This window comes from Hemitrygon akajei, chromosome 22 (genome assembly GCF_048418815.1).
Source record: "Hemitrygon akajei chromosome 22, sHemAka1.3, whole genome shotgun sequence".
Lineage (NCBI taxonomy): Eukaryota > Metazoa > Chordata > Chondrichthyes > Myliobatiformes > Dasyatidae > Hemitrygon > Hemitrygon akajei.
The window spans coordinates 37,388,035-37,401,778 of NC_133145.1; the positions used below are offsets into that span (position 1 = coordinate 37,388,035).

Below are 13,744 nucleotides of genomic sequence, written 5' to 3' on the forward strand. Positions count from 1 at the left end.
TCTGTGATGCATGGGTCTTTTAAAAGGATTCCATTTGTCTTCAGTTCTTGTGTATTGAACATCATTATCTAAACCATTTGTCTCAATTCTTCCTTCTCCTCATCTCTTTGAATTTAGGCTTCATTTTGTTATAACCTTGACTCCTTACCTTTGATACAATAGTGTTTGAGATCAGAATCAGAATCAGGTTTATTATCACCGGCATGTGATGTGAAATTTGGTAACTTAGCAGCAGCAGTTCAATGCAATACATAATCTAGCAGAGAGAAAATAATAATAATAATAAAATAAAACATATTAATAAATAAACAAGTAAATCAATTACGTATTTTGAATAGACTATTGAAAAATGTGCAAAAACAGAAATGCTGTATATTTTAATAAGTGAGGTTGTGTCCATTTAGGAATCAATGGCAGAGGGGAAGAAGCTGTTCTTGAATTGCTGAGTGTGTGCCTTCAGGCTTCTGTACCTCCTACCTGATGGTAACAGTCAGAAAAATGCATGCCCTGGATGCTGGAGGTCTTTAATAATGGATGCTGCCTTTCTGAGACACCACTTCCTAAAGATGTCCTGGGTACTTTGTAGACTAGTACCCAAGATGGAGCTGACTAGATTTACAACCTTCTGCAGCTTCTTTCAGTCCCTTGCAGTAGTCCCTCCATACCAGACAGTGATGCAGCCTGTCAGAATGCTCACCACAGTACAACTATAGAAGTTTTCGAGTGCATTTGTTGACATGCCAAATCGCTTCAAACTCCTAATAAAGTATAGCTGCTGTCTTGCCTCCTTTATGACTACATCAATATGTTGGGACCAGGTTAGATCCTCAGAGATCTTGACACCCAGGAACTTGAAACTGCTCACTCTCTCCACTTCTGATCCCTCTGAGGATTGGTATGTTTTCCTTCGACTTGCCCTTCCTGAAGTCCACAATCAGCTCTTTCGTCTTACTGACGTTGTGTGCCAGTTTTTGCTGCGGCACCATTCCACGAGTTTGCATATCTCACTCCTGTACACCTGTATATCTCACAATTTGTATAGTCAGCAAATTTGTAGGTGGTATTTGAGCTACGGCTAGCTACTCAGTCTTGTGTATACAAAGAGTAAGGCAGTGGGCTAAGCACACACCCCTGAGGTGCACCAGTGTTGATTGTCAGCGAAGAGGATATGTTATCACCAATCCGCACAGACTGTGGTCTTCCAGTTAGGAAGTCGATCCAATTACAGAGGGAAGTACAGAGGCCCAGGTTCTTCAACTTTTCAATCAGGATTGTGGGAATGATGGTATTAAATGCTGAGCTATAGGCGATGAACAGCATCCTGACGTAGATGTTTGTGTTGTCCAGGTGGTCTAAAGCCGTGTGAAAAGCCATGGAGATTGTGTCTGCCATTGACTTATTGTGGCGATAGGCAAATTGCAATGGGTCCAGGTCGTTGCTGAGGCAGGAGTTTAGTCTAGTCATAACCAACATCTCAAAGCAATTCCATCACTGTTGGGTGATAGTCGTTAAGGCAGCCCACATTATTGTTCTTTGGCACTGGTATAATTGTTGCCTTTTTAAAGCAAGTGGGAACTTCTGTCCGTAGCAGTGAGAGGTTGAAAATGTCTTTGAATACTCCCGTTAGTTGGCTGGCACAGGTTTACAGAGCCATACCAGGTACTCCATCAGGACTTTCTGCCTTGCGGGGGTTCACTCTCTTTAAAGACAGTCTAACATTGGCCTCTGAGACAGAGATCACAGGGTCATCAGGTACAGCAGGGATTTTCACAGCTGTAGTTGTGTTCTCCCTTTCAAAGCGGGCATAGAAGGCGTTGATTTCATCTGGTAGTGAAGCATCGCTGCCATTCATTTTGCTTTGTAGGAAGTAATGTCTTGCAGTCCTTGTCAGGGTTGCCGTGCACCTGATATCGCCTCCAATCTCATTTGAAATTGTCCCTTCACCCTTGAAATAGCCCTCTGCAAATCATTCCTGGTTTTCTGGCACAGGCCTGGGTTGCTGGACTTGAATGTTAAATTTGATTATTCTAAGCTTAATCTGCCCCTGAGCTTCTTTGACTTCCATATCTTATATTTCTTATTATGAATACCAGATCAAGATGAGCACTGCCTCAGTAGATTTTCTTGTACACTAAGTCAGCAAACATTTTGTGTTATGATTTCTTTAAGCACTTGTGCATTACATTTATAGGATTCTGTCACAAACTCTTTCTCTCTTCAAATGGATCATAGAAGAGTAATTCTATCATATTTACATTTTAGTATATCTAAATAATCAATAAATCAATAACATTAATGGCAGTGATTTGATTTTATTCTCAGCATTTCAAAAATAAGAAATGTGTTCTTTCTGCTTAAAAACAAATAAAACTAACTTGAAAAACTGGTGAAATCAATTTAAGTAGAAAAATATAGGTGCTGGAAATTCAAAATACAAACATAAAATGCTAGAAACACTGTGCTAAGCAGCATCCATGGAAAGAGAAACAGAGTTTATGTTTGGTTGAAACCATCCCAGCACCCTCCATATGCAATTCATGTAGCTAGCTTTTAGGAATCTAATCAAAATACTGTGTTGATATGAGCATAAATGATGTTGATTTCATTACCTCCCATATTTTCTTGTAATTTTTGTATATTTTATAATCCAAATATTATATGATTTCATTTTGGGATCTGTATTTCACTGGAATTTCTAATCAGCAATGTTCTAAAGGGTATCTCAAATGCCATCTTATTTATGCCGGTTTATTTTTGAAAAGTTAAACCAATTTTTCCCCATAAGTCTAGAGAATAGTAATTATTTGACATAATGTGTGGGAATGCAGATATTAAAGTTATTATTAAAATATTTTCAAGAGACAGCTGAGTTCTTTTTTCCTCTTCAGTCTCAACATGTTTGTCAATTCCCAAAATGAAGATGCATTACAAACTTAGTAAGAGATGTTTATGGAAATGAAATTGTCTTTGCGTCCTTTGTGAATTCCTTTGGAAAATTAAGCAGTTTGATGCTATTGTGATGTTTTAATAGGTTATATTTGCAGGACTGAATTAAATCACTGGAGTTAATATAATGGCCTGGGAAAGTGCCTTGATTTTAGCTCCTGCACTGTTTCTGTTCATGTTAAAACAATTAAGGGCTTACTGCTGTGGTCATTGTTCAAAGCAGAGCAGTCAGATACAGGCAACTTTGCTTCTGGCAGTGAATCTATATCATTCTTCAACAATCCATAGAATCATAAAACTACTGTCCATCTAGTCTCTGCCAGCCTGGCTTTATACCTAATCCCATTTATCTGCACCCAGACACAGCCCTCCCTATCTCTGTCATTCATGTATCTATCCAAACTTCTCGTAAAAGTTGCAATTGAACCTGCATCTATGAGCCCAAAACTTGAATCCATGTTGCTAAGGGCCATTAACCCAAAGGTATTTTAGGATAATTAATATAAATGTTAATGTATAATAATGAAGATGTAAAACATTGAATTATAAATTTATAATCAACTGAATTTCATTTCAGATAAATAACTTCAAAACATTAAAAGTAAAAGACCAGCCTACTTCCCATTTCCATTTAAATCAGAAAAGACATTCAAATTAATTGACCATGCTAAATCTGTCAATTATGGCTGGCATAAAACTGAGGAGGGATGAGACATGTCATGTAAACAGCCTGTCAGCCAGCATGATCAGAAACTGCTGCCAGGGTCAATGCGGCGTCCAGGGGCGTAAATGGATGATGTGAAGCATCCGAAGACGGTCAGTGTAAATGTTAATAATTCTGAAAATGGAAATATGTTAAGTAAAGTTTCTGACTCATAAAGAACACCTCACTGCCAATTCTCATCCAACTGCCAGCAAAAGGTAAGTATGCTTTGGCCAGTACTTCAGTGGGAACATCTAAACTCAATTAATATATTGACAATGTGCAAGCTTGATAACTTCCTAATTAGCTTAGCAAGCCAATTAATCTGTCATATTGTAAATTATATGCAATACTGAATCCCTTTGAGTTATTAAATTGCTGGTACTAATTAAAATTGTGCTGAATTTTCACTTTAGCCTTTTTGACTAATACAGGTTTGATATCATCAACATCGAAACTTCATTGCATTGTTTCAGTGGATCCACAGAAGGCAATTGTGTCATTTCAAAAGAACACTCTAGATATTCACTCCCTTTTTCATTTGCACATATATTTGTATTTTTAAAATATGGATGAGCAATTGTTAATCAGTGTGATAGAGAAAGTGATGCTTCACTGTGTGGCTCAAAATTGAAACTGAACTAAAATCAGCTGATGCAATGTTTGCAGAATCACTGGCTGCTCACAGTAGGTTATTGCTTCTTACCTTGTAGACTCTGATTCCATCATGCATGAATGCAGTAAATCTGAGCAATGCCTGCAGCTCCTGAAATTGTACCTTTGCACATTACACATGTGTTCGCAGTGGAGAGTTGGTGCACTGAACATACACAAAGATCATTGATCCTCATCTTTGCAAAATTGTGGCACTTGTCTAATTAAGAAATGTTGTCAGGCCCATGTTGGGAATTACCCTTTCATAACATCCATTCAAACCTGCAGCACTATTTAATGGGATACCCAACTATGTTTTGCACCATCTCACACATTACTAAGCAGGAGATGGCTAAGGATCAGATGAGGATCTAATCTTTTATTGAACTATGCATTTTTCAACAATTTCCTTTATTTATCATAGTGTTCTAGTACTTGCCTTGCTGGATACACAGCACGAATGAGAATGAGAGAGTGTGGGCAACCATGCCCGGAGACCCTGAAGGAGGTGCAAGAGAGTAAACCTAACCCACAGATTCCCTCAAGAGAAAGATGTGAGTGGTCCATACCCTAACTGTATACTATCCTTGGATTCTAAAGATTCATCATCCTTAGGGTGAAGAATTTTCTTCATATCTATGTCCCAAAATTGTACCTGAAATATAATTACCTGAATTATGCCAGAATTTTCTCAGCACCCCAGCCAGCATCTACTCTGCTGAGTTTTGTAAAAGGTTGTATATTTTACATTAATTTTACATTTTTTCAAACTCCGGAGAGTACAAGCCTGCTATCTTCTCATGTGACAAGCTCATTATTCTAGGAATCAGTCTGAGGAATCTTCACTACACTTCTCAAAACAAATATATCCTTCTTTATAAAAACAACAAATTCTGCAGATGCTGGAAATCTAGATCAACGCACACAAAATCCTGGAGGAACTCGGCAGGTCAGGCAACATCTATAGAATGGAAAAATTAGTCGCAGGGAAGGGTCTCAGCCTGAAACCTTGACTGGTTATATACTTTATGTAGGGAGATCAGACCTAGATCTCTGAAAAACTGTACATGATTAGAGCAAGACATCTGTAATCTTTTGTGTTCAAAGTATTTTGCAATAAAGGCCTAATTGCAAAGGACAGAGAGAATTAGAGATGATGTCTCTATTTGGGACTTGTAAAAACTTCACTTCTCATGATTAAGGTCACAATCGTGGCAAAGAGGACAATATTTAAAATAGTGATTTTTTAATCACAGTATTATGGTCTCTTTTAAAACTATTCTCAGTCCCATACAAAAATAATATATAGAGCTCTGTGATATGGTATCTACCAGGAATGTTTGATCACTTAGCCCATAGCAACCAGTTTTAATTGTGGCTATAAAACTGACAACTTCAGAGGTTGTGTGAAGTGATTATTAGCAAGCTTGCTGTCAGTCACAATCTAATAAGTTTTTGGTAAGACATTGAATTTAAGTCAGTGATAACAATTTACCCCTTGGGCATCCAGCTAATCTGGAACGTTTCATCTAATTTCAAAGAGCTGGATACAGCATGTATCCATGACAGCATGACATAGCCAGTAAACCTGAAATAGATCGTAGCCAGAAGATGTAATATAGTATTGAGCTATATTTATTTGTTATCCAAATGAAAGAGCCTGCCAGGCTTGATGTCAGTATTTCCTATCATTCAGGTTTTCTTACTGTAAACGATGGCATCATGCCAAATCTGTCACCAGCTTGATCGAGTTTTAAAGAGGTATTGAAGTTGTTTTTAACTCCTGCCTAGAAAGTTTGAAGAACCATTGAAAAGTAATGCCAGACAGTTGAAGCCAGTTTTTGGAGGTTCAAGCTCTGTCATCTCTGGGATTCAGCAGTCAACTTCACATCATTTTTTTTGGCATCTTGACGAAGACTTGCTTGGCATCTTGACGAAGGCATCTGCAAATAAAGATGGCAAATTTGATGGTTCCACAAATAAGATTAACCTAAAATGGATGCCAAAGACAGCACATGGGGTTAGTTGGCAGATCCTACACGATGTCCTGCAGCGAACAGATATATTTTTCCTAAGGGCAAGAGCAGCATGATTCTCCTACACTCAAAGAAGCAGGTAATTGCCCAGGTGTACCCTGTCTTAGAAAGCAGGCCAAATCCAGGTAGCTGACTAAAGTGATGGAAGCTATTTTTGAAACTACAATCAAGTATCATGTTTTGCCTGACCACTGATGCTTGTTTAGCATTCTATTCTGCTTCAGATATGATTACATAATTAACTTAAATATGGGCAAGGTGTGTCATTTCTAGAGTTGATGTGACTGTGCCTATCCTTGATGTCAACATAGCATTTGAGCTAGTGTAAACTTAAAACTTGAAGTCAATTGTTTGGGGACAAAAATCCTCCAAAAATGGAAACGACTAGGCATAAAGGAAGAAGATAATGGTTTAAGATTATTTCAAGCAAGATTACATCAAGGTCCTGATGGGTGTGTTGAGCAGCTGTGTGGAGATCTGCAGGACATTTTCATTCTGAGACTCGGCTTGGAAAGAATCCCGACACGTGCGGGAAACAACATGTGTGGTCCCAGTGCCCAACAAGGGCCAACTGAAAGTCTTGAATGACTACTGTCCAGTGGTCCTGACCTCACACATCATGAAGACCCTAGAGAGGCTGATCCCCGGTTCCATCAGTCTTTCATCCCCTGAAGTCTGCCTACCAGGAGCCCATTTCGATAAGCAGGGCAGTGCTGTGAGGATCTTATTTTTTAATTTTTCAATTGCCTTTAATACCATACAACCTTCATTGCTAGTTGGCACTTCCAGTGTATCCTGGATAATGGACTACCAGACTGGCAGGCCAAAGTTTGTGTGGCTTCAAAGCTGTGTGTCAGACATGGCTGTAAGAAGCACTGAGGCCCCACAGGGACTTTATTGGCTTCCTTCCTGTTTATACCTCGGATTTTAGATACATTGCCAAGTCATATCATCTGCAGAAATTCTCTGATGACTCAGACATAAGTTGGGGGTATAAAAGGAGGATGGGAGGATGAATACAGGTCCCTGGTGGAGGACTTTGTCAAATGGTGCAAGCTGAATCATCTGCAGCTCAACATCAGAAAGACAAAGGAGATGGTGATGCACTTTAGGAAGACTAAGGCTGCCCTTACTGCTCCCTGTTACTGTTGGTGGTGAATACATGGATGTGTTGAGGACCTGCAAGTACCTTGGGGGATGCGCCTGGGTGATAGACGTGAGTGGAACACCAACACAGAGCCTGTGTACAAGAAAGCCCGGAGTCGGCTATACTTTCTGAAGGAGGCTGAGGTCCTTGGGAGTATGGGAGCATTTAGTACTCGGCTACACATGTTCGACTAGTCTGTTGTCGCCACAGTCTTCTATGTGGTGGTGTGCTGGGTCAATGGCACCAACATGGGTAATGCTACCGGGCTCAATAAACTGATTAGTAAAGCTGGCTCTGTTATAGGAGTCAAACTGGACACACTGGAGGCTATGATAGAACAACAGACCCTACAGAAAATTATGGCAATTATGGAAAATGTTTCTAACCCTCTGCATGCCACCTTGGCTCAACAGAGGGGCACTTCTAGTAATGGACTAAGTAATGGACTAGTAACTGCACTGCTCAAAAGAGCGCTATGTGAAGTCATACTTGCCCTCGGCCATTAGGCTCTATAATGAGTCAACTTGTAGCCAGGAAAGCGATGACCTCTTCTGGTAGACTGTTTGAGGTAACTTAATTTTTTTACTTCTTTCTTACTTCTAATATTTGTATATCCGTGCACTTGTAATGCTACTGTGACACTGTAATTTCCTTTGGAATCAATAAAGTATCTACCTATTTGTCTACTCACATTTTCAAGCACGTGGCCTATATGTTTCTATGCCTTGGCAATTCTAGTGTCCACCTAAATACTACTAATGAGTGTGCCTACCTTCACCACCTTTATGTAGGTTGTTCCAGAATGTAATCGCCCTCAGGGTGAATGTTTATTCCCCCCCCCCCCCCAGATTCCTTCCAAACTTCCTATTCCTTGCGCTAGGTTTGTGCCATTTGTTCTTAGGTGTCTCCATTTTAAAATGGAGGCATTTTGAAACCAGTAATCCTTGAATGGCAACCATCTGTCTTATTAATTATATTCAACTTTCAATTCTCTAAGCTTGGAATTCACGTGCAAATCATAGAATAAACAGAAATACAGAGATGAAAATCAATTTCCTTTCCTGATGCATTACAGCAGTCAAGAAAAGCTCAACCACTCTAGCGACTGTTAGATTAATCTAATTGTAGCATAGAGAGCTAGATGGAACATTTATTTGCATTGTAAGATTATCCAAGGAGCTGGCAATTTTGAAAGGTTACTTATACTCTTCAAGACATCTGCCTGGTAATGCTGTGCCAAAAATGCACTCGCACAACGTCCTTCTTGTACACATTATTTTTCAGCAGGCTGTGCAGGTTCGTCCTTCCTGCAGAAAATAATCTACCAATATCCTCCCATTTTCAAGCAAGCTCTTATTTCTTTCTGATATTCTGCAGCTTCTTGAGATCAGAGCTGTGAAGTAGACCATAACATAAAATTAGTGATGCCCATTATTCACCAGCCTGAATCATTATCCAAAGGGGCCCAAAGGCCCAGTTTATGAATAAGCACAAACAGATTTTACCATATTGCTGTAGCTTCCCAAACAAACTTGCAGGGACTGCTGATCTGATTCTTAACATCCCCAAAAAGGGGTGGAGAAATTGTGAGGCCTTTAATTCAGGATGTTAACTTGTTATCACTCCATATAGCTGATATAACTTGATCAGCAAATTGGTTATCACGAGGTAATATTTACAGCCTGAAAAATAAAGGTTCTAAAGTGTTTACTGTGTAATACATTCGCTGTTTTCTTTATTAAATATTTTTATTCATTTTTTAGAACTGTCATCCCAATAGCTCAAAAAATATTTTTTCTTTCTTAGCTTCCAGCATGCTGGCTTACTGGAGAAGATTCAAGCTATTGCACAGAATGTCTCAAACCTAACAACCAAACTGGAGCAGTTTATGCAGGCAAACCTCATGGCCAGAAGAGACATTCCCTTCTCTGGGAAAGGTACGTAACTTCACTGACATCCCGTTCTACTCTAAACCAGTGAGAAGCCAATAAACAGGAGATCTGATCAGATTATTCGAATTTAGGAAGTGGCTTAATGTGATTGCACATTCTTGGTCCACAAACCAAAATATGATTAAATATGTATTGATTTTTGAAATGGGATTCTATTTTCTATTTGATTTATAATTCACTATTCTGAAAACTCTCATTTGATTTGGTCCAGCTTATTTCAATAGCTATCACTGTTCTTATGGAAAACAGATTGAAATGCCCTCAAGACTTCATTGGATGCCTACTTTGAACAATTATTCTATCGTTTCAGATTAGATTTAGTTACTCTACTAAGCAGTCAAAATAGTTGTGTAGTATTATTAGAAAAAAAAGCAGAATCAATTTGAACCACAGCAGGATTTGAAACACAATAGAATTAATTCATCGTGATTATAGGGTATAAATGGCAGAGTGAATGAAGTCTATTTTATACTCTACTCCATTTTCTTTTATAAACTTACATGCAGTCGGCCCTCCTTGTTCATGAGTTCCGCATGCGCGAAATCAACCAATCGCGAATCGAGAAAACTGGGAAGTGCTCTTCCAACACTTGTTGTTCGAGCATGTACAGACGTTTTTTCCTTGTCATTATTCCCTAAACAATGCAGTATAACAACTATTTTACATAGCATTTACATTGTATTAGGTATAAGTAATCTAGAGATGATTTAAAGTATACGGGAGGATGTGCGTAGGTTATTGTGGATTGGGATTTTAAAAAATCAAAAGTTCTCTTACTAAGTAAGTCAGAACAGGTACATCCGGTATTATTTAGCATCAGTTAGTCAAACGTTTGTCTTAGTATATAGTATATATTTAACCTTTCTATACATATAAAACACTTAAGAATGTATGTTTCAGCGGAAGTTCTGGAGTTCGCTCCAACTGTACCTGGTTGATGTGGAGGATCAAAAATCCAAAACCCAAAAAGCCTAATGCTTTTCCAATGACCAATGGCGTTTCACCTCTTTCCGATCGCTTTATTATTTCCACTTTATTTTCAATCGTGATCATGATTATTTTCGTGAACAGAAACACTGCGGATTCAGAGCTCCACCGCCAGATCCTAATGTCCACCGCACTGAGACAAGTTAAATAAGGTCTGGGGTTCCACTGGATTCTAAGGTCCACCGCATTGAGACAGGTTGAATAAGGGACTTGAGCATCCGCGTTTTTTGGTATCCGCGAGGAGTCCCGGAACCAATCCCTCGCGGATAAGGAGGGCCGACTGTAATGGAAAACTGACCCATTGTGGCCATTTCATGCTATAAACAAACATTTTCAAGAACATTAAGCAGATCCTGTCCTGAATTGTACAGCTATTGCATTTTAGAAGATGTTAGATGAACAATAAATCATCTTAGTATAGATTTTAGCTTAAAAAAACTTTTTGGTGTAGCATTGTTCTCAGTAGTCAATTTCCTTTAAATTGGTAACAAGTAACTAAATATCAGTAATTGCCTTCAAACTGTGCAGCTTTTTAAGTACAGATCACAATTAGTTCAAACTGAGTTCCAGTGAGTTCTCTTTTCTGTTAGTTTTTTTTTAAAAGTATGGTGCAAGAAATAGGTCTGCACAAAGAAGTAAATTAGTTACTTTGGTAGTTTCTTGGAAGTACATTAATTTGTGAAATCTATAAAATTAGCTGGTTCTTTTGGCACTATGACTCTGTGAGAGACAACTGTAATTGCCTCCATTTATCATTTGTGTCTTGAAAGTGTTTTCAAGAATAGAAACAAGAAATGCTGGCAACATTTTCAGGTCGTGCAGCATCTGTGGAAAAAGGAAGGTGTGATCAAACATCTTCAGCCTGAGGCCTTTATTCTGTTTCTCTTCCCACAAATGCTACCTGACGTTCAAGAATTTTCAGTTCAATTCCAAAACTGCGGATCTGTAGTGCACACAATGCTATGTCGACCTTTTAATCTACTCTAAAATCAATCTAACCCTTTCCTCTGACATAGCTCTTTATTTTTCTTTCAACCATGTGCCACTCTAAATGTCCCTAATGTTTCTGCTTCTGCCACCAACCCTGGCAGCATATTCCATGCATCTCCCAGTCTCTGTGTAAAAAAAAAACACAACTATCTCTTGTTACAAGAATTACCCTTTGTAATAATAACTTTAGATATGGGTGTGAATTTGGATGACCCATGGCTTGAATTGCAAAAAACAGCAATAGACTGCAACAACAAATGGGTAGTCAAGTACAAGATGAATGAAGTGATACATTTTGTTCCAAAGAAATAAGGAGAGACAATAGGCTAAATGGCACAGTTCCAGAGAGTGTGCAGGAACACAATGACTTGGATGTGCATGTGCATACATCTTTAAATGTGACAGGAAATACTGAGAAAGTGATTAATAACGATATAGGGTCTTGGGATTCATAATAGAACCATTAGATTGCAAAAGCAGACATTATATTGAATTTGTGCAGAATAGTAGTTTTAGATCCATAGAACACCACGGCACAGAAACAGGCTCTTCTTCCCATCTAGTCCATATTAGTCTGATCTTCTGCCTGGTCCCACCTATCTGCACATGAACTGTACCCCTGCACACTTCTCTCATCCATTTACGTATCAACACATCTCTTAGATGTTACGATTGAACCCACATCGACCATTTCTACAGCAGCTCATTCCACAGCAGCATCAAGTTCTGATTGAAGGTGTTTTTCTCCTCAGTCAGGCCACAAATGGAGTATGGCATTCCATTCCGGCTGCCACACATAAGGAAGGACGTGAACTTTCCGGAGAGGAGCAAAGCAGATTTACTAGAATAGTTCCAAGAGTGAGAAATTTTAGCAACAAAATTTACACTGGATAAGCTGGGTTTATTTTCCATAGAGCAAAGAAAGGAGATGTGATGGGGGTGCACAGAATCAAGACTAGTTTAGGTGGAAGTAACTTCTTTCCAGGAGTAGATGATTCAAGCTTTAGGAGATTACACATCAAAAACTGTAGGCAAAAGTCAAAGGAAGGATGTGAGGAAAGTCATTTTTTCATACAGAAACTAATTAGAATTTGTAATTTAATGTCTATAGAGTATTCAGCACCTAAAGAGAAGCTAAGAGGAATCTGTGAGTGAATAATATGCAGGTCTGTAAGGCAGAGCAGAGAAATCGTACTGTTAGCTTTGATATTCTAGAGCTAGAATAGATTCAGTGGCTGAATGGCCTGCTTCCATGAAATAACTGTTGTATGCTTCAAATTAAACTACATTTATTTGGCATCATTAAATATAATGAAAAAGAAAAAAAAATAGAAGATTGTACTGCAATTAACTGCCATGGATGGCCCTACCCCCCCGGTCAGTCATCTGCACTTGAAATTACCTGAGCCAAATGTGAAGGACCCGGCCTGTTGGTGCAGAGCATCATGGGAGTTCAAACATGAGGAACCTAAAGTTTTGACAGTTGGTTCCAATATAAATATTTCTGAATGCCCCAGAGATTTAGAGACATTACAAAAATATTAAAATAGAATAAGTATGGTGGTTGGTATCCATCTAGCTTGAAGGACAATGGGTGCTGATCATCATCACAAGTCTGGGCGGAAGGTATGGAGATCCTGAGATACCCAGTTGTCTAGATCCCCCTTTTGGCCTCACCGGTGTAGTCCAGAAGAAAGCTTATAAAGCAACACACACAAAATTCTGGAAGAACTCAGCAGGCCAGGCAGCATCAAGGAAAAGAGTACAGTTGACATTTCAGGCCGAAACCCGTCGGCAGGACTTATGAAGCAATACATTTGGCACCAGCATGGCTGCGGGGGCTGCTGGAAGGATGTTCAATGATGTCCAGCTGCCTTAGGGGCTCCACTCTGGATTTGCTGTCTGGGTTTACTCCCGTAGCCATCATCTCTCCTGGGACTGCCCACAAGGCAGTGGGGCTATATACCCATAGCTAGGGATCTGGTTCATGAGCAACAAGGCATGTCCAGACACTGGTGGGCCTGCGTGCTTTGTGTGCAGGGGCCAACCCTCCTTCCCATTCTCTGTAGTTCAGCCTGAGTCCAAAAGGAGTTCGCTTTCTGTGTGTCACCAGCAAGGAGGTATTACATGAAGCTTACTGTTGGATAGGCTATGTACTGGCAGGATGAGACTTGCACATTCAACTCTCCTTTTTGCAAGACTGCTAGCCAGCAACGGAAGCTGAAAGTGAGAGCGACAAGCACTACCCACTACACTACCACAACAGATACATCACACCCACCAAAGAACATTTAAAAATACTTGATTAAAAATCAATACAAGATGCAAA

The 13,744-nt window shown here is 39.3% G+C and overlaps 1 protein-coding gene across 3 annotated transcripts in view; it reads left to right on the top strand.

The window, feature by feature from the left end:
- LOC140714637 (alpha-1,6-mannosylglycoprotein 6-beta-N-acetylglucosaminyltransferase B) overlaps positions 1 to 13,744 on the top strand; it is an 888,843-nt gene that overhangs the window by 317,398 nt on the left and 557,701 nt on the right. For all 3 annotated transcript variants that reach the window (XM_073026014.1, XM_073026016.1, XM_073026015.1), the window contains exon 4: positions 9,293 to 9,423. In XM_073026014.1, coding sequence (XP_072882115.1) covers positions 9,293 to 9,423 — 131 coding nt within the window. The remainder of the gene's footprint in view (positions 1 to 9,292; positions 9,424 to 13,744) is intronic.